Source organism: Mobula birostris, chromosome 3, assembly GCF_030028105.1.
Source record: "Mobula birostris isolate sMobBir1 chromosome 3, sMobBir1.hap1, whole genome shotgun sequence".
Classification (NCBI taxonomy): domain Eukaryota; kingdom Metazoa; phylum Chordata; class Chondrichthyes; order Myliobatiformes; family Myliobatidae; genus Mobula; species Mobula birostris.
The window spans coordinates 154,497,976-154,519,024 of record NC_092372.1 but is presented as its reverse complement, the minus strand read 5'-3'; the positions used below and the strand labels follow the sequence as shown (position 1 = coordinate 154,519,024).

Genomic DNA, 21,049 nt, shown 5'->3' with positions numbered 1-21,049 from the left:
CCTCCTCCTCATTCTTCTAAATTACAGTGAGTATGAGATCAGAGTCATTAAATGCTCCTCATACATTAACCTTTTTTTTCCATTCTTGAGATTATTCTTGTGAACCTCTGGACCTTGTCTAATGCCAGCATATCCTTCCTTCATTAAAGGACCAAAAACTGTTCACAATACTCCAAATGCAGTCTTACCGGTGCTTTATAAAGCCTCAGCATTAAATCTTTGCTTTTGTATTCTAGTCCTCTTGAAATGAATGCCAACATCACATTTGCCTTCCTTACCACAGGCTGAACCTGGAAGTTAACCTTTAGGGAATGCTACACAAGCACTGCACTCCCAAGTCTCTTTGCATCTTTGATTTCTGAATTCACTCCACATTTTGAAAACAGTCCATGCCTTTATTCTTTCTCCCAAAGTGTATAACCATACACTTCCCTACACTGTATTCCATCTGCCACTTATATATGCATTTTCTTAATCCAACCAATCCCTTCTGCAGACTTCCTACTTCCTCAACATTGCCCACCCTTCCACCTACCTTTGTATTATCTGCAAACTTGGCCATAAAGCAGTCAGTTCTGTCAAATAGGTCTTTCATATATAACGTGGAAAGTTGTGGACCCAACACCGTCCCTGTGGAACACCACTAGTCACCAGCAGCCAGCTAGTAAAGACCCCTTTTATTCCCACACTTTCCCCCCCTGTCAGTTAGCTAATCTATCTATTCTAATATCTTTCCTGTAATACCATAGCTGTTATCTTGCATAGCAGCATCTTGCCAAAGGCCTTCTGAAAATCCAAATAAACATCCACTGACTCTCCCTTGTCTATCCTGCCTGTTAATTCCTCAAAGAATTCCAATAGAATTTGTCCGGCAAGATTTCCCCTTGATAAAACCATGCAGACTTTGACCTGTTTAATCATGTGCCTCCAAGTACACTGAAACCTCATCCTTAATAATGGACTCCAGCATCTTGCCAACCACTGAAGTCAAGCTAATTGTCTTGTATTTCCCTGTCTTTTGCCTCTCTACCACCTTAAAAAGTGGAGTGACATTAGCAATTTTCGAGTTCTGAGGGAATCCACTTATCCAAATATCTTTTGGGTCTGCCACTGCCTCAATGGCTGGGTTTTGGTGAGTAAGAGCTATTCCTTCCTTCCCTGGCTTCTGAACCCTGTACATGCATCAGCTCCAGCTTAGTCACTGCCTTGAAAGTCGTCATGTTGCAGTCTAGTAAAAAATTACATGAACAACTCTAAACAGAGATTCTCCACTTGTAGTCCAGGGCTACAATTGTACAATGTCTGTCTTAGTTTGTCATTATTTCCTGTATTCTGAATGACTGAGCTTCTTGGAGAACTTAACTCTTCTCTGAGTGACCATGCCAAGAGGAGGAACTCTAGAAATAAAGGGTGTGCTTCAAGAGTAAAAAGATAACAAACAGAATCTGGCATAACTCGTGTCAGTGTACTAGGAACTTGTAATGCACTGTAAAACTGAGGTCATGATATTGCAGCCATATGTTCTTATTTGGCAAGGTAACATGAACATTATTCTCTTCACTTACAGTAAACCTAACATACTATCCAAATAAAACCTTCAGTGTTGTTAGACGACATATGGTTTGAGGCATCACACATAACTGCAGATAGTGCCAGGGAGATTTCATTCATGGATTTTCTCTGCATTATTATTCTTTTTTGGTACTTTCTAAACTTGGCTAACAAATCTCCTGGCTTTGGGTGTTTCCTGATTCACTGAAAGCTAGAAAAATACTAAAAGTCAAGATATTTGATTCAGTAACAATAAAGTGAAATGTAAAATTTAGCAGAAAGCTGTGTAGGTAGGTCAGGGAAGAACCTTCACTCAGAGCTTTTGTGGATTAAATAGAATCAGTGTTCAAGGTAGATGGTATCGTGGTCATAGAATTAAATTGATTGAGTTGAGCAATTTTCTTTTTCCATTCTTTCTTTGTAATTAAATTGACATCTATAAAATGATCAATGTACTGGGACTAGTTTTACTTACACTATTGATGTGATGAGGTAGATGGAGAAATGAATATTTTTTTTCTATGACGGAGAACTTTTATTTATTAAGAACGTAGGTAATCCACAGTCAGGAAATCGTTGCAAGCCTTTGTCTACAGTAATTGTACCTTTCAGTACCATGTTCTGTTTCATTACGTTTTAAAACCTGATTGTCTTCAGATAGACTGCACAATAAAAATTATATTCTGCAAAAACGCAATGGATGTTTGTGTAATGAGTATGTTTTCTAGTGGCAGAAGACATTGCATTTCTTTCATCTTTATTGGTCTTTTATATCGGTTCATCTCAAAAAATTTGTAACAAAATCATCAATACTTTCTGTGCACCTGATGATGAACTTGCATTTTCGTTATATAAAACTCTGCAATTCATCTTTTATCAAAAACTAAAGTACATAGCAAAGGTTGTGTGGAAGATGAAATGTATTTTTAAAAAATCACTTTATGCACATTATCCTGTAATGTTTCTGTTTCCTTTAGGTGTAAAACCAAAGTATATCCTGATGACCTGCCAAAAACCAGTGTGGTGATTGTTTTCCACAATGAAGCGTGGAGTACTTTGTTACGCACTGTGCACAGCGTGATAATAAGGTCGCCAAGGCATTTATTGGAGGAGATTATCCTGGTAGATGACGCCAGTGAAAGAGGTAAGCTAACATTTCAAATTTAAGGGAAATAGCTGTCAGCAGTTCCTAAAAAGAAATATTAAGGATAAAAGTTAGAAAAGGAAGTGGTCATACACTATGTTTCCAGAACAGAGATTGTTGTCTTTAAATGGAAGCAGACAGTTAAAACAGAATGTCCTTGAATGGATTAAATTTGGCTGGTATTTCAACAGGGAAATGAAACCAATGTGGTCAAGGCTATACAAGTGTGCATATTTTAATATTATAAATAATTCTGCAAATTTTTCAGAACCATATTTTGAAACATCCAATTATTAGAAGCAATCGGTGAAAGCAGTCATACATCTTTCTCTTAAATTACTTCTATGTTGCATTGTATCAAAAACGTCTGCAGGTCCATTTTCAGATACCGGACTTAATGTTCTAAAATGAAATCTCATTGTGACAGGCAGTGAAGCTAAATTCAATAATGTGACCACATGTGAACTGACCTGCAAAAAGAAATTAACGATAAAAACAGGTGAATTGCCATGACCTGCTGGGCCTATATCTGACTTCAGTCTGACACACTGTTTTACTGATTTCTGAAGTAATCCATTAAACCACTTTGTTATAACCAATAAAGACCTAGCAGAAATCTATTGGAGAATCATTTTTCATTAATTTCCTTTTATAATCCAACTACAATTGAGCTTTCTAGGTGGTTTAAAATGTCATCGCTTTTGAACTCATGGGACGAGAGCACAGAAATCAGAAGCACAGTTATTTCTGGAGAAAATGCAGTCTCATTTTTTTAAATAAAGAGTTCATTTTTTCAAGAATGTGACTATCAATTAGAATTATTGATCTCCACATATTGCAAAATAGCTTCAGTGATGTAGAGGGGAAACAGACTCTTAAAAAGTCCTGCAACAATGCAAAACATACTGCATCTATTTTTGCCTCAAACATTGATTTCATCCTCTGGGTATTTTTTGTAAGGAGATTAATGCCAATATAAGAAGTACAGTGGCATGCAAAAGTTTGGGCACCCCGGTCAAAATTTCTGTTACGGTTGAATAGTTAAGTGAGTAGAAGATGAACTGATCTCAAAGTCATAAAGTTAAAGATGAAACATTCTTTTCAACATTTTAAGCAAGATTAGTGTATTATTTTTGTTTTGTACAATTTTAGAGTGAAGAAAAGGAAAGGAGCCCCATGCAAAAGTTTAGGCACCCCAAGAGATTTGAGCTCTCAGATAACTTTTACCAAGGTCACAGACCTTCATTAGCTTGTTAGGGCTATGACTTGTTCACAATCATCGTTAGGAAAGGCTAGGTGATGCAAATTTCAAAGCTTTATAAATACCCTGACTCCTCAAACCTTGTCCTAACAATCAGCAGCCATGGGCTCCTCTAAGCAGCTGCCTAGCACTCTGAAAATTAAAATAAATGATGCCCACAAAGCAGGAGAAAGCTATAAGAAAATAGCAAAGCTTTTTCAGTTAGCAATTTCCTCAGTTCGTAATGTAATTAAGAAATGGCAGTTAACAGAAATGGTGGAGGTCAAGATGAGGCCTGGAAGACCAAGAAAACTTTCCGAGAGAACTGCTGGTTGGATTGCTAGAAAGGCGAATCAAAACCCCCATTTGACTGCAAAAGACCTTCAGGAAGATTTAGCAGACTCTGGAGTGGTGGTGCACTGTTCTACTGTGCCGCGACAGCTGCACAAATATGACCTTCATGGAAAAGTCATCAGAAGAAAACCTTTCCTGCGTCCTCACCACAAAATTCAGTGTCAGAAGTTTGCAAAGGAACATCTAAACAAACTTGTTGCATTTTGGAAACAAGTCCTGTAGAATGATGAAGTTAAAATAGAACTTTTTGGCCGCAATGATCAAAGGTATGTTTGGAGAAAAAAGGGTGCAGAATTTCATGAGAAGAACACCTTCCCAACTGTTAAGCACGGGGGTGGATCGATCATGCTTTGGGCTTGTATTGCAGCCAGTGGCACGGGAAACATTTCACTGGTAGAGGGAAGAATGAATTCAATTAAATACCAGCAAATTCTGGAAGTAAACATCACACCGCCTGTAAAAATAAAAAAAAGCTGAAGCTGAAAAGAGGATGGTTTCTACAACAGGATAATGATCCTAAACACAGCTCAAAATCCACAATGGACTACCTCAAGAGGCGCAAGCTGAAGGTTTTGCCATGGCCCTCACAGTCCCTGGACCTAAACATTATCGAAAATCTGTGGAACTAGAAGCCTTTTGCAAGGAAGAATGGGTGAAAATCCCCCAAACAAAAATTGAAAGACGCTTAGCTGGCTACAAAAAACGTTTACAAGCTGTGATACTTGCCAAAGGGAGTGTTACTAAGTACTGACCATGCATGGTGCCCAAACTTTTGCTTCAGGCCTTTTTCCTTTTTTGTTATTTTGAAACTGTAAAAGATGGAAATAAAAACATAATCTTGCTTAAAATATTAAAGAAATGTGTCATCTTTAACCTTATGCCTTTTGGAAATCAGGTCTTGTTTTACTCGCTTGGCTATTCACAGTAACAGAAATTTTGACCAGGGTACCCAAACTTTTGCATGGCCCTGTAGAAGCAGAAGCCAGATCCTTGTGTCTGCTCAACCGTAAATTAGAAACATGGCTCATCTATTATCTGAATAGCACTTTTTGCATAAATTCCATATCTTTTGATTTCCTATCTCTTTTCTTTAACATATTCAAACAAAGATTCGTTATTCTCTGGGTTAAGAAATTTCTTATCTCTGTCCTGAATGGCCAGCCTCTTTGTTTTAACTCTCGGTTCTAGACATCCCAACCAAATGAAGTGTTAATTCCATCCTGAAGCCCTATGTGAATTTTGTATATTTCAATGAGATATAATCATGTTCTTCTGAACTTATGAGTGGAAGTGTTTCACGAAGGGTCTCGGCTGGAAATGTCGACTGTACCTCTTCCTATAGATGCTGCCTGGCCGGCTGTGTTCCACCAGCATTTTGAGTGTGTTGCTTAGAGGGAGAGTTGTGGTTTTGTTGTCATTCTTCATGTACAAGTTATTTGCTTTCCCATGTGTTTCTAATGCCTCTTTGTGCTGCAGTGTCTTTATTACCTCTACCCCTCAGTCCAGCCAATGGATCTTAATCTCATTGATTTGGCAAGCAGTAAAAGGACACTAGGTACCTAACTGTTTCCTGTACCTGCGTGGGTTATGCAAAGAAGAACACTTCATTCTCTCCAGTTTATCCCATGTATTTTTAGAAAATTTACACAGACCATTAATTTCAGTAACTAGTAATTTGATTTATAATAAGGTCAAGACAGCAGCATTATGGCAGGAGAAAGCATATCTTCTGTCAGCAATCTCATGAAAATTTACAAAACTTCATGTATCATAACTGGTTTGAAAGTGTCAACATAAAAAAATATTGAGTTAAAAATAGAGAACAGGCTGAGTGGTCAATAGGTAGATAGGCCTAGATTTTTAGTGAATTACTGTTCAATGTTCATTCAGAAATCTGGCAGAGGGGGAAAATATCTTCCTGAATCATTGAATGTGTACCTTCAGGCTCTTGCACCTCCTCCCTGTTGGTAGCAAAAAAAGAAGAGAGCATTCCTGGATGATGGGGGTCCTTAATAATGGATGCCACCTTTTTGAGGCATTGCTCCTTGAAGATGGCCTGGATGCTGGGGAGGCTAGAGCCCAAGAAGGAGCTGAATGAGTTCAAAACTTACTGCAGCTTATTTTGATTCTGTGCCGTGCCCCCTCCCAAACAGATGGTGATGCAGCCAGTTACAATGCTCCCCTCAGTACAACTGCCAGTGTCTTTGGTGACAATTCAAATCTCCTCAAGTGCTAATGAAATATAGCTGCTGTCGTACCTTCCTTGTAACTCCATCAATATGCTGGGACCAGGAAATCGCCTGAATTGGATGTTTCAGCAATGATGGTGGTCTGGATTGATTTTTTTTTGAGCAGAGGAGGCAGAAAGAAGGCTTGATAGGGGTGTACAAAATTATAAATGGCGTAACTGGAGTAGGCAGTGGAAAACCCTTTTCCCCTTTACAGAGGTTATGTAAGCCCATAAGGTATAGATTTAAGGTGAGAGGTATGAGGTTCATGGGGGATCTGAGGAAGAGTATTTTCATCAAAAGAGTGATTGCAATCTAAAACACATTCCTTGAATAGATGGTAGAAGCAGGTACTCTCACATTATGAAGGAAGCAAATTACTAAGCACTTAAATTTCCTAGGCATAGTAGGCTTTGGATTAAGTGCTAGTAAGTAGATCTGAACATGAAAGTTAATGTGTGGCAGGGTGAATCAAACGGCTTGTTTCTGTACCGCATGACTCTTGTGACACTATGGTTTGATAAGTCTTTGGGATGAGTAGTTACAATTGGTATAACTAATTTCAAAGTGCAATTGAGGATATTGATAACTAAATAGTGAAATAAAATTCAGACATCATGGGGGGAAATAATTCAACTTGTCTTACCTACTAATGTTTTACTCTTGCTCTTCTGTAGCAACTGATTATTATACAAGTTGTTAGGTTTATAAAATGATGAATTGAGTAAAATGAGAGGTAGAGGACTACATCTGGTTATATTTATGACGTTGGAAGTATTAAGTGATCGAATAAATTAATGTATGTAAGTATACTATAGATAAAATATTCACTCATGTTGGGCTGGGTGGTGTTTGTGCAACTGCCTCCCTCCGCCTGCTGCTGCTTAGTGCATCTTTGACTTTCACAGTGAGATCAGATGCTGGTGTATCTGACCTCCCACTTTGCATCTGGACTCACCATATGGCTGCTCAGCTTTATGGCAGCTGCAACTACTGAATAAGCAGCAGCTTCATTTATTGGAACGGGTTACTGATACTTAGTTTTTTTCATTTTTGTTTCATTTTTTTTATGTTTATTTAATTTACAGTGTTGTGTATTTAACTAAAATTATTGTGTTTTTTTCTCTTTTAATCCACTTTAACTGCTTTGGAAAAAAAACTGAATTCAATGTAGTTCTAGGGCTACAGGCCAGTGCTGAGGTGTTCTTGTCAGTGTGTGTGGCCTCCTCCACTTGGTAGAACGTCATGTAGTGGAGGCATCCATCATAACCATTTGCATTGTTGCATTCTGCTGGGTACTGCTGTCATGGAAAGTGTAGTCAAGGTAGTTTTCTCCCAAAATGTGGGGAGCTGGTAGCTAAATTGACAACAGTGTGTAGAAAGTGGATGAGGAATACAGTTATGGGAATGTGAAGATAATAAAACTGGTTAGGGGATTATTATTGTAAAAACAAGTATTTGATTGACAGCACAGCTTCAGTGGGTCAAACGGCTAGTTTTGATATTGTATCTTACTATCACTCAATGACTAACTGTATCCTCTTATGATAAATCTTGTTCGCTTTTTCAATCAATTCATTTGATTATCTTTAACAAACAAATTTGATCCAGAATAGCATAAATGCTTAGCAGAACAGGTTTTGAATAATTTAACCAATGGTTAGTCCAAGGTATCATTTTTTAAAATCTGTTCTGTAATGTGGATGGTTATAGAAATTTTCTTGATATGCTGACAAAGAATTAGATGATTTCTCCTGCCATAATGCTACAGCACTGAGCCCACTATCAATCACTTCAGTACATATGGACATGAGTGTTGATGGTGCAGATCCTCTTACAACTTGTTGGATATGTAGGGAGTTGTGAGTTTGTATGGGGAAAATATTAAGCCGTTCCCATGAATTCTTTTACTATATGTCACCTATGCATAAACCACCTTAAAACTTGTTAATAATGGATTCCATTTCTAGAATCTCTGGCTTATAATTGATCAATGGGGTCTTTGTTGAAAATGAATGGCCTGCCTTGATTGTTAGTACATAGATTTATTTTTAAGATATCGCTGTTGAGTTTGTTCCAAAATTTTAAACCAACAAGTGACATGCACACACATGAATAAATTTCAGTTTATGACCTTTAGATGGAACTAGTAGACATTAGAAAATAAACATGTTTTATTTTGCAAAAGATGAATGTTATCATGTATTATAATGATTGAGTGCAATCAATCTATCCAGTCTTCCCTCTTGTAACTAATGTATAATCTGTATGTCATAATATAGGGTAATTTAATCCTTTGCTTGAATATTTGGATAACGTTTGATTTGGAAATTACTTAATTACAGCATCAGTTTTAGGTGAATTTCTTCAAGGGTGAGTAGAATCATGGTTTTCCTAATACATCACAAGATTTTCAAAAATTATATGTAATGCAGATACTGCAACACATACCATAGCAGTATCATATGAAGAGCGGATAATAGTGCTGAAGATGAGGTAGCCGGTTTACAAACAGATGTAATGTGTAGTGAGGAGAGGCTGTTGGAAAACTTTTAAAACCAACAGAAGGCAACTAAAAAGTCATTAAGAAGGTAAAGGTGGAATATGAAAACTAGGTGATTAATATTAAAGTGATACCAAAATTTTCCTCAGATACATGAAGTGCAAAAGAGGCGAGAGTGGATATCAGACAGCTGGAAAGCGATGCTGGAAAAGTAGTAAGGGGGGGACAACGAAATGGTGGGTGAAGTTACTGTAACTAGAGAGAAGGTTCTGGGGGAAATTGAAAGGTCTGAAGGTAGATAAGTCGCCTGGACAAGATGGTGTACACCCCAGAGTTCTTGAAAGAAGTGGCTGAAGAGATTATGGAGGCATTAGTAATGATCTTTTAAGAATCACTAGATTCTGGAATGGTTCTGGAAGACTGCAACTGTTACTTCACTGTTTAAGAGGGAGAGAGGCAGAAAAAATGAAGCTATAGGCCAGTTAGTCTGACTGCAGTGGTTGGGAAGATGTTGGAGTAGATTACTAAGGATGAGGTCTTGGGGTACTTGGAGGCATATGATAAAATAGGTTGTAGTCAGCTTGGTTTCCACAAAGGAAAATCTTGCCTGACATATCTGTTGGAATTTTTTGAAGAAGTAACCAGCAGGATAGACAGGAGAATCAGCTGATGTTGTGTACTTGGATTTTCAGATGGGCTTTGATAGGTGCCACGCACGAGGCTGTTTAACAAGCTACAAACTCATGGTATTACAGGAAAGATTCTAGCATGGATAAAGCAGTGGCTCATTGGCAGGAGGCATAGAGTGGGAATAAAGGGAACCTATTCTCGTTGGCTGCTGGTGACGAGTGGTGTTCCTCAGGGGTCTGTATTGGGACCGATTCTTTTTATGTTATATGTCAGTGATCTGGATGATGGTATTGATGACTTTGTTTTGAAGTTTGTAAATGATGTGAACATAGGTGGAGGGACAGGCAGTTTTGAGGAAGTAGAGAGGCTACAGAAGGACTTGGACAGATTAGGAGAATGGGCAAAGAAATGGCAGATGGAAAACAGTGTTGGGAAGTGTATAATTCTCTCCTTTGGTAGAAAAAATGAAAGGGTTGACCGTTTTCTAAATGGAGAGAGAATACAAGAGATCGAGGCACAAAAGGACTTGGGAGTCCTTGTGCAGGATTCCCTAAAGGTTAATTTGCAGGTTGAGTCTGTAGTGAGGAAGGCAAATGCAACGTTAGCATTCATTTTTACTCCTCACGTATGTGAAGGATGTAAAAAAAAAAGTCAATTGAATTCATTTCAAGAGGACTAGAATATTTAAGCAAGAATGCAATTTTGAAACTTTATAAAGCACTGCTGAGGCATTACTTGCAGTACTGTGAGAAGCTTTTGGCCCCTTATCTTAGAATGGATGTGCTGAAACTGAAGACCATTCAAAGGAGGTTCGTGAAAATGATTTCAGGATTGAATGGCTTGTCATATGAAGAGCACTTGATGGCTTTGGACCTGTATTCACTTGAATTCAGAAGAATGAAGGGTGACCTCATTGAAATTTATTGAATTGTGAAAGGCCTCGATAGAGTGGATGTGGAGAGGATGTTTCCTGTAGTGGGAGAATCTAAGACCAGAGAACACAGCCTCAGAATAGAGGGGCGTCCTTTTAGAACGGAGATGAAGAGGAATTTCTTTAGCCAGAGAATGGTGAATCTGTGGAATTCTTTGCCACAGGCCGCTGTGGAGGCAGAAGTTGATGGATTCTTGATTGGTCAAGGCATGAAGGGATACAGGGAGAAGGCAGGAGATTGGGGCTGATTGGAAAATTGGATCAGTCTCAATGAAATGGCAAAGCATACTTTGTGGGCCAAATGTCCTATTTCTGCTCCTATATCTTGTGGTCATATGTTATAGTGCTGTTATATGAGACTGATTTTCCAAGAGAGTTATTGGATAAGAATTAGGAATAGATATTAGCAGGTCATTTCTTTTTTTTTTTTTTTGCATCATTTTCAGAACCCAATTCTGTAAGAAATTCAGAACTTTGAACAGCACGTCACTGTTCTATACCCCCATGTTTTCAGTAATATGTGGTTTTTGAACAGTTGATAGCACCCTGTTGGAAAATATGTTAAATTATTTGAATGCTGATACCAGACAGTGGAAGAGATGAACATTGACACTATATAGTCATTTTACATGCTAAGCATTCCCTTTTATTTCCTATGTTGCCATTACCCAAAGGTTTTGAGTTATTGTTTCCAAAGAAAAGAAGCAAACATACAATATATGTCTTCAGATTTTTTTATGCCGGTAGATTCAATAATTCTGCTTAATGCCTGACATCGGCCTCCTGGAGCAGACTACTTCACCGGAAGAGAGTAGAGGAGAACCATAAAACATTCAAATATACTTTCAAAGCTCCTTTAGTAAAACGTAACATCCCCATTGAAGCTAGGGATTCATGACCTGGCCTGCCAAATTGGAGGAGGAGAATTTGGGATGGCAATGAGAACATGGGGAGTACACAGAACCCTGTGTAGGCAGCACACCATCCCACAAGCGAAACCTCCGTTGTGTCAGGCTTCTGTTGCCACCTATGTGTAAGAGTCCACAGTTCCCACATTGGCATCATCAGCCATTGAGAACCTATAAAACTGGAGTGGAAACAAATCTCTCTCTCTTTTCTCATTGCTTCAGTAAAACATAACAGATGTAATCAAAGACCCCATCTGTTATGTTTGCTAACTCCAGAAGCTAATTGAAAGAGTAGCAGAAGAGCCCGGGGGTAACTCGAGTACATTTTCTTTAGGAAGGTGCGCATTTATGATGTGGTGGTGTGATGACATGTCATTCACGTACCTTTACATGTAACCTGTAATGCATTTTGTAAACAAAGAAAGCTTAATCAAACAGTATATTTACAATATTCTTCGAATATTACTGAAATATTAATACACAACATACTCCCTACTTAGCTACAAACTCCAACTCAATATAGAATGTATTGTCTATAACACTGGCAAAGAGATTTATTGCTATGATAGGCTTGTTTTTGAAGTAGCATCTGCACCTGCACTTTGGCAGAAAGCAATGGACCAGGTACTGCAAGGCTGCCCAGCCACTTAGTGTTACCTGGATGACATCACTGTTACCAGTGAGGATAACAAGGATCATCTCAAATCTCAGGACAGTGTTAAAAGGATGAGAAGATTATGAGCTCGGAGCATGATGTAACAAGTGAGAATTCTTTAAATTATATGGCATACAGTTTATAATAGAAACATTACTATCTTGACATCCACAGCATAGTAAATTTTAAATTATCCCATTCAGGCCTAAGGATTTAATCACTGTGGAGGGTTTCTTACTCTTGGGAGATAATGTCTTTCCTGACAAGGAGAGACTTGTGGCTGTGAAACAACTTCAGGTCTGGGGTCTCCTTTGTGGTGTTTGTAGAAGTTGATTCTGGGACTGAAGGAAATGGTTCCTGCAGTTCTGGACACCTTTCTTCTCTAACATTTGACTCTGCTCTCCTCAATTGATTAATGTATTGTCTCCAGATGGTATCAGTTATAATCCTCACTGTAAAGGAGAGTGGTCCAGTTCCATCCTTAATCTTTCCAAGTACCCACTTTTGATCACTTCTGTAGTCCCTCGCCAGGACTACATGTCCAGGAGTGAAACATCAAATCCCCTTGTTTGAGGAGCCTTCATTTTGCCTCAGCTATTTGTCCTTCATAGTCCTTGTGAGATTAGGTTTGAGGAGATACAAGTGTGAGCACAATTGACGACCCAGGAACAGCATAGTGGTGAGTTGTAAGTTGTGAAGTGTGCTACATTGCAATATGCAAGGAGGAAATTGACAAGTTTCTGATTCAGTGCAGTGTGTTTTCATCTGACGTTGCTCACACTGCTTTATTTAGCCTCTGGATAAACATTTCTGCCAAGCTATTTGTAGCTGGGTGATACGGTGCAGATGTAATGTGTCTTATTCCATTCATTTTCAGGAATGACTGAAACTGTTCCACAATAAACTGTGGTCCATTGTCACTGACTGAGTGCTCTGGAACACTAATCCTTGAGAAGAAGTTTCTCAACACATCAACAGTACGTGAGGCTGTTCTGGAGGTTGTTGGGAACACTTCTGGCCACTTTGTAGCGCATCCACCACTATCAAGAAATTTGTGCACTTGAATAGTCCAGCAAATTCCACATGAATCCTGTGTCAGGGAAATTCAGGCCATTCCAGGGGATGGAGAGGTGCTGCTCTTGGTATCTTCTGGGTGTTTTGGCATCATTAAGAGTGCATGGCAAGCTGCTTGATCTGCTGATCTATCCCAGGCCACCAGACAAAGCTTCGAGCCAACGCTTACATTTTGACCATGCCTCAATGACCAGCAAGTATCTCCTTCAGCACTCTAGCTCTCAGCTTAGATGGTACAACAACTCACAATCCCCACATAAGGCAACCTCTATTAACGGCAATTTCATCCTGGCGCTGATAAAAATGGAACTGAAATTTCTGCAGCACATTCCAGAGATTTTGAGTGGCCATGTAGATAGACACTTTTTTCCTGGTTTCCCTTTGGATTATCTCTGCTGTAATTGGGAGATTTTCAATTGGCATTAGGGAGAATACATCAAGAGGAGTGTCCTCTTTTGTAAATTTTTCAGCTATTTCCCTTTCTGAGGGTAAACAGGACAATACATCAGCATTTCTATGATTAGTTGTCCTCTTGAATTTGATCTTGTAATTGTGTCCTCCAAGAAACCGAGCCTGTCTCTGCATTCAAGTTAGTGGAACACCCTTCTGTGGATTGGAAATGGGCATTGGTGGTTGACGATCAGTAATAAGGGTAAACTCTCTTTCTTACAAGTATTGGTTGGAAGATTTTGCACCCCAAACCAGATTCAAGGTCTTTCTGTCAATGTGTGCATAATTTTTCTCTGCAGTGGTATAGGAATGTGGTGCAAAAGCTCTGGGGTGTTCACTTCCTTCACTCATAACATGTAACATGACTGCACCTATTCCATAAGGTGAGGCAAGTAGGCTTCACTGGATAATAATGTGTGAGTACAGAGTCTGACATCACACTTTCCCTTGACTTTTTGGAAAGCCACCTCACACTGCTTTACCCTTTGCCATTTCTTCCCAATCTGTAGTAATCCGTCCAAGGATTGGAGCACAGTACCCAGATTAGGCAGGAACCGTTATAGTATTTCACAAATCCTAAAAAGGACCACAACTGTGACATGTTCTTTGGTCTTAGGGAATCTGCCACTGCTTGAATTTTCTCAGCACACGTGTAATCCTTGTGCATCAGTAGTGTGACAACAGTAAGTGATGCTTGGTTTAAAGAATTCACACTTCTTGTATCATGCTCTGAGCCCATAATCTTCTAATCTTTTTAGCGCTCCTTTGAGATTTTGGAGACATTCTTCATCATCCTCGCCAGTAACAATGATGTTTTCCAGGTAGCACTGAGTGGCTGGGCAGCCTTGCAGCACCTGATCCATAGCCTTCTGCCAGAGTACAGGTGCGGATGCTTCTTCAAAAATAAGCCTATGATGGCAATAGATCCCTTTGTGAGTGTTTATAGTGAGAAATACTTTGGAATCATCTTCCATCTCCATCTGTTGGTAGGCCTCAGCTTTGGTGAAATGTTTCCCTCCAAAAAGCTTTGCAAAGATATCCACAATCCTGGGCAAAGGATATTGATCTACTTTCAGTACTAGGTTGATGGTGACCTTAAAATCACCACAGATCCTGACAGACCCACTCCTCTTGGCTCCTGGAGCCACTGGTATTGACCAAGGGCTTCATTCAAACTTGGAAAGAATTATGTCAGCCTCCATGCGATCTAGTTCAATGGTTACTTTTATCACGGATGGTATAAGGAATCAGACAGGCTTTGTAAAGCTTGGGTGTGGCATTTTCATTTAACACTATTATTCTTGATATGTTAAAGTTTTCCAGTGTCATCCTTAAACATTGCTGTGGCATCATCCAGTACGTTTCTTAACTTGTTTTCAGTTGACTCTATTGCGGGGGGTGTGGCATGCACATGGTGGATGGATCTCCAATCAAGTTGTAGTTGTCTCAACCAGTCACATCCCCGCAAAGTTGTCCCTTCTCTTTTTACCCTATACAAGCCGGAAGTGGCTTGTTGATTGTTGTATTTCACTGTTACAATGGCATTCCCACAGGAGTTATAATTTCTTCAGTATAAGTTGTTATTTAGATATCTGTAAGCTTCAGAAATGCCATTCAGACTTTTTTATGGAATGACCGGAACAGTTGAACTGGTTGTTTTCACGTTTTAAATCTCAAGGCTACTCAGTCCTGTGTCACTCTCATCATTATCAGATTTTTCATCAGTAGCATGCGGATTAGTGTTCTTTTTGAAACTGCAACTCTACTTTTTATCAGAATCTGGTTTAATATCACCAGCATATATCATTTGTTAACTGCAGTAGCAGTACAATGCAATACATGATAATATAGGGGGGGGAAACTGAATTATAGTAAGTGTATGTTTGTGTATGTATAACAAAAGTTAAATAAACTAAGTAGTGCAAAAACATAAAAGTAACAAAATTTGTTCATACAGGAAGGTTTCTGTTTGGACATTGCAATTTTGTTCACACTTTCATTCCTGACTGTGACTCAATTGCGTCTTTGGCTGCAGTTTCCATTGATACAGCAATTTAAGCTGCACTTTTAAATGTACTTCACTTAAAATCTGTTTTTGAATGCTTTCTTGTACGATTCCGCAAACTAAATGGTCTCTCAGTGCATCACTGAACTGACAATGCTTAGACAATTTCTACAGTTCAGCCACATACTACGAGTTGGCCTCTGCTTTCATTTTCTTTCTTTCTTTTTCAATCTTTATTAATTTCGAAATACAGAAACAAAACATAGCAATAATACAAATAATAGGAGATATATTGTTACACTTAAGAAAAGTAATTGTAAAGTCAAATAGTGTAAGTTAACAAAGCTCCCAATCATGTAGAACTGACAACGGATAATACAAATCAAAAAAAAACTGAAAGAAAAAAAAACAAAACCAAAAAAAAACCCATCCCCAAAGAAAAACAAAACTAACAGCTTAAAAATGGAAAAGAAGAAAACCTTAGTGTCAACGACTCCATTCCCCTCCAACAACAGTACAGAGAGATAAAACAAGTTTGGAAATGATCAAATTAACATCAAGTGAAAATGCTGAATAAATGGCCTCCAAGTTTTTTCAAACTTAATGGAGGGGTCATAAACTGCACTTCTAATTTTCTCCAAATTCAAACACACCATAGTTTGTGAAAACCAATGAAATACCTTAGGAGGATTAATCTCTTTCCAATTCAACAAAATGGACCTTCTAGCCATTAAAGTAAGAAATGCAATCATCCTTCGTGATGAAGAGGTTAAATTATTGAAGTCTATCATTGGTAGTCCAAAGATGGCAGTAATTGGATGAGGTTGTAAGTCTATATTTGAAATAATATCAAAAATATCTTTCCAATATTTCTCCAACAAGGGACATGACCAAAACATGTGGGTTAAAGAAGCTATCTGGAAATGACATCTGTCACATATTGGATTAATATAAGAGTAATAATGAGATAATCTTTGGACATATGAGCCCTGTGCACTACTTTAAACTGTATCAACCTATGCTTAGCACATACAGAGGATGAATTCACCAGCTGAAGAATTTTTTCCCATTTTTCAGTCGGTATATTAATCTCAAGTCCTCTTTCCCAGTCAGCTTTAATTTTATTAGAAGCATCAGGACATAAATTCATAATTATATATAATTGCTACTACACTTTTCTGAGAGAGATTTAAATCTAAGATTTTTTCCAAAGTGTCCATTGGATATGGGTGTGGAAAATTAGGGGAGACAGTAACTAAAAAGTTTCTAATCTGTAGATATCTAAAAAAGTGAGATCTGGGTAAGTTATATTTATTAGAGAGTTGATCAAAAGACATAAAACAATTATCCAAAAATAAATCACGAAAAGATATTATACCTTTGGTTTTCCAATCAAAGTAGGCTTGATCCATCGTGGAAGGTTGAAAAAGAAAATTTGATATAATGAGACTTGCTAGGATAAATTGATTAAACCCAAAAAATCTTCAGAATTGAAACCATATACGTAAAGTATGCTTAACTATTGGGTTGTTCATTTGTTTATATGATTTAAAAGAAGTAAAAGGAAGTAAAGTTCCTAAAACCGAACCCAAGGAAAACCCTTGTAATGAATTAGATTCAAGATTTACCCAGTGAGGGTTTAAAGATGCGTCCAAATCTTGTAACCAAAATTTTAAATATCGAATATTAATTGCCCAGTAATAGAATCTAAAATTTGGGAGGGCGAGCCCCCCCTCTGCTTTCCTTTTGATTCCATTCATGAAACCTAAGGCATTCTGCAATCAACATTGATTTTGGTTCTAAATGTTCCTGCATTATTGTCATAATATGAGCAAAGCTCTTTTTGGCTGGTTTGGTTGGAGCAGTCAAACTTCTAAGCAAACTGTATGCTTTCTTACCTATTGCAGTCAGTAAAACAGGGATTCACTTTTCATTGGCTTTTTTATTTAGTTCAAAACACTGCTCAATTTGTTCAGTATATATTCAGTTATCTGTTATGCAATTAAACACATTTATCTTTCCATTGTAGCCACCCTTTTCTGCATTTTTAAATTTATGATAATCATAAATAATAATCAGTTTATGAACCGGGGAATTTTGTCTATTTTCTGTCTCTGTTTTTACTCAACTGTCTCTGTCTGCTTGTGAAGAAACACGTGCTTCAGTTTTTTTTAAAAAAAACTTGTACAGCTCTTTCTCCCTTTGTGAAGAGAAAAACAGGTTATGCATTTTTTAAATTATCTTGAACATCTCTTTGTGTTTCAACAAGTAGGTACTCGTCTTGAGTTCATTTTAAAACTCTTCGTTGTCACTTATCTTTTGTCTCTCCAGAAACTAAATGAAAGAAAAATACAGGAGCCCAGGGCCCTGGGGTAACTTTTGTATGTTTAGTTTTTCTTTAGTAGGCGTGCACTTATGATGTGGTAGCATAATGACGTATGCCATTCACATACTTTTACGTATAACCCATAATAAATTATGTAAACAAAGAATGCTTAATCAAACAATATATTTACAATATTATGCAAATATTACTGAAATATTAAATGCACAATACTACCCACCCTAGATATTCTCTCACTTCTCCCCTCCCATCAGGCAGAAGATCCAAAAGCCTAAAAGCTCCTACCACCAGCTCAAGAACAACTTTTGTCCCACTGTTATAACACTATTGAACAGTACCCAGTATCAAATGGATTCTTGACCTCACAATCTACTTTGCTATGGTGCCTAATCTTATTGGTTGCCTGCAATGCATTTTCTCTGTAACTATGACACTTTATTTTGCATTCTGTTTCTGGTTTCCCCTTTTACTTTACATAAATGTCCTGATTAATGAAATTATCTGAATGGATGGCATGCAAAACAAAGGTATTTCACTGTACCTCAATACATGTGACAATAATAAACCAATTCACCGAGAAAAGGATGATGAATGTAGTAAGACACTAAAGCTTATTTTTCCTGACACAAATATGAGGTTTTAGAGAGTTTGCTGAATATGTTAATTGGTAAGGATAAACAGCTTGAATTTTCATCACACATTTCATGCATGAAAATATTCCAAGATACTTAACAAGAAATCTCATTAACTGAATTTGATACTATGGTACAGAGATGTGAACAAACAATCAACAACTTCCTCACAACTAGTTCTGACTTCACAAAAGATGAAAAAGAAGGATGGCACAGATAATCTCCAGATTTTGCCACTCACTTACACACTAATTCAATCTATTGTTGCCAATCAGGGTACCAAACCATATATCTTTAGTACACAGGAAAGAACTGGAGCAGCCAGAGGAAACGCGTGTGGTCATAGAGTGTGTAAACTCAACATAGACAGCATAGAGATTATGATTGAACTTGGATCGCAGATTCCCACAGCTTACGAATACCTTATGATTTTAGTCCCTGAGACTGACATGAGAGCACACTTCAAAAGGGTGAACTCAAGGGGAGCATCTGGCTCAGATAGTGTACCTGGCCGAATACCAAATACCATTGCTGATCAGCTGGCTGGAGTGTTCACTGATATCTTTAACCTCTCATTTTGGCAATCTGAGGAACCCACCTGCTTTAATAAGGCTTCAGTTATACAGGGCCTAAGAAGAACATGGTAACCTGCCTCAATGTCTGTCGTCCAGTCGTACCTGCATCCACTGTGATGAAGTGCTTTGGGAGGTTGGTGATGAAATTCATTAACTCCTGCCTGATAAGCAACTTGGATCCACTCAAGTTTGCCTATCATCACAACATGTCCACAACAGATGCCATTTCATTGGCTTTTCACTCAACCCTGGAACATCTGGACAGCAAAGATTCGTACATCAGGATGCTCTTCAATAACTGCAGCTTGGCATTCAATACTATCATCTAATCAAATCTATAAGCTTCAAGATCTTGGCGTCAATTACTCCTTGTGCAATTGGACCCTCGATTTCCTTACTTACAACCCACTTACAAAAACATCTCCTCCACAATCTTTACGTGTTTTATACTTGTGACTGTGTGGATAAGCACAGCTCCAATGCCATATTTAAGTTTTTTGATGACACCATTGTTGTTGACTGAATCAAAAGTGGTGATGAATCAGCATATAGGAGGGAGATTGAAAATCTGGCTGAGTGGTGCCACAACAACCTCTCACTCAATGGCAGCAAAACCAAGGAGCTGATTATTGATCTCAGGAGGAGGAAACCAGAGATGCTTGAGCCAGTCCTCAGTGGGGGGGATCAGAGTGGAGAAGGTTAGTAACTTTAAATTCCTCAGTGTTATAATTTCAGAGGATAAGTGCCATTACAAAGAAACCACTGCAATACCTCTACTTCCTTAGAAGGTTTGTGAAGATTTGGAATGACATCTAAAATTTCAACAAACGTCTATAGATGTATGGTGGAGGGTCTATTGACTGACTGTCTCACAGCCTGGTATGGAAACACCAACACCCTTGAAATGAAAATCCTACGAAAAGTAGAGGATATGGTTCCAGCCCATCACAGGTAAAGTCTGCACCACCATTTAGCACACCTATATGAGGTGCTATTGCAGAAAAACAGTATCTATCATTGAAGACCACCCCCCCCCCCCCACCACCACCATCCAGACCATGCTCTATTTTCAATGCTGCCATCAGGAAGAAGGTACAGGAGCCTCACAGCCCATATCATCAGGTTTAGAAACAGTTATTACCCCTCTACCATCAGGCTCTTGAGCTGGAGGGGATAACTTCACTCAACTTAATTCACACCATCACTGAATGCTTCCCACAACCTATGGACTCACTTTCAAGAACTCATCAACTCATGTTCTTGATATTTACTGTTATTATTTATTTTTCTTTTGTTTTTGCACAGTTTGTTGTCTTTTGCACATTTGTTGTTTTTCCGGCCTGTTGACTGCAGTGTTTCATTGATTCTATTGTGTTTCTTGGATTTACTTTGTATGCCAGCAAGAAAATGAATCTCGGGGTTATATGTGATTTCATTTGCAGTTGCAAGAAAAAGTTTGTGAACCCTTTGCAATTACCTGGTTTCCACATTAATTACTCATGAAATGTGGTCTGATTTTCATCTGGCACAATAATAGCAGAATCTCCTTAATACCACACAAACTATTGTACTTTTCATGTCTTTATTGAACACTTTGTTTAATCATTCTCACTTCAGAATGGAGAAAGTATGTGAACCCTTGTATTTAATAACTGGTAGAACCTCCTTTAGTAGCAATAACCTGTACCAAACTTTTTCCTGCTGCAGCTGATCAGACTTGCACAATGTTGAGGAGGAATTTTAGACCATTCTTCCATATAAAACTGTTGCAATTCATCAATATTTCTGGGATAGCATGCATGAATAGCCCTCTTCAGGTCATGCC

At 38.2% G+C, this 21,049-nt stretch overlaps 1 protein-coding gene across 3 annotated transcripts in view; it reads left to right on the top strand.

Moving 5' to 3' along the window:
* The window catches only part of galnt1 (UDP-N-acetyl-alpha-D-galactosamine:polypeptide N-acetylgalactosaminyltransferase 1), a 112,886-nt gene that overhangs the window by 43,162 nt on the left and 48,675 nt on the right, over positions 1–21,049 (top strand). For all 3 annotated transcript variants that reach the window (XM_072253523.1, XM_072253522.1, XM_072253524.1), the window contains one exon: positions 2,529–2,695. In XM_072253523.1, coding sequence (XP_072109624.1) covers positions 2,529–2,695 — 167 coding nt within the window. The remainder of the gene's footprint in view (positions 1–2,528; positions 2,696–21,049) is intronic.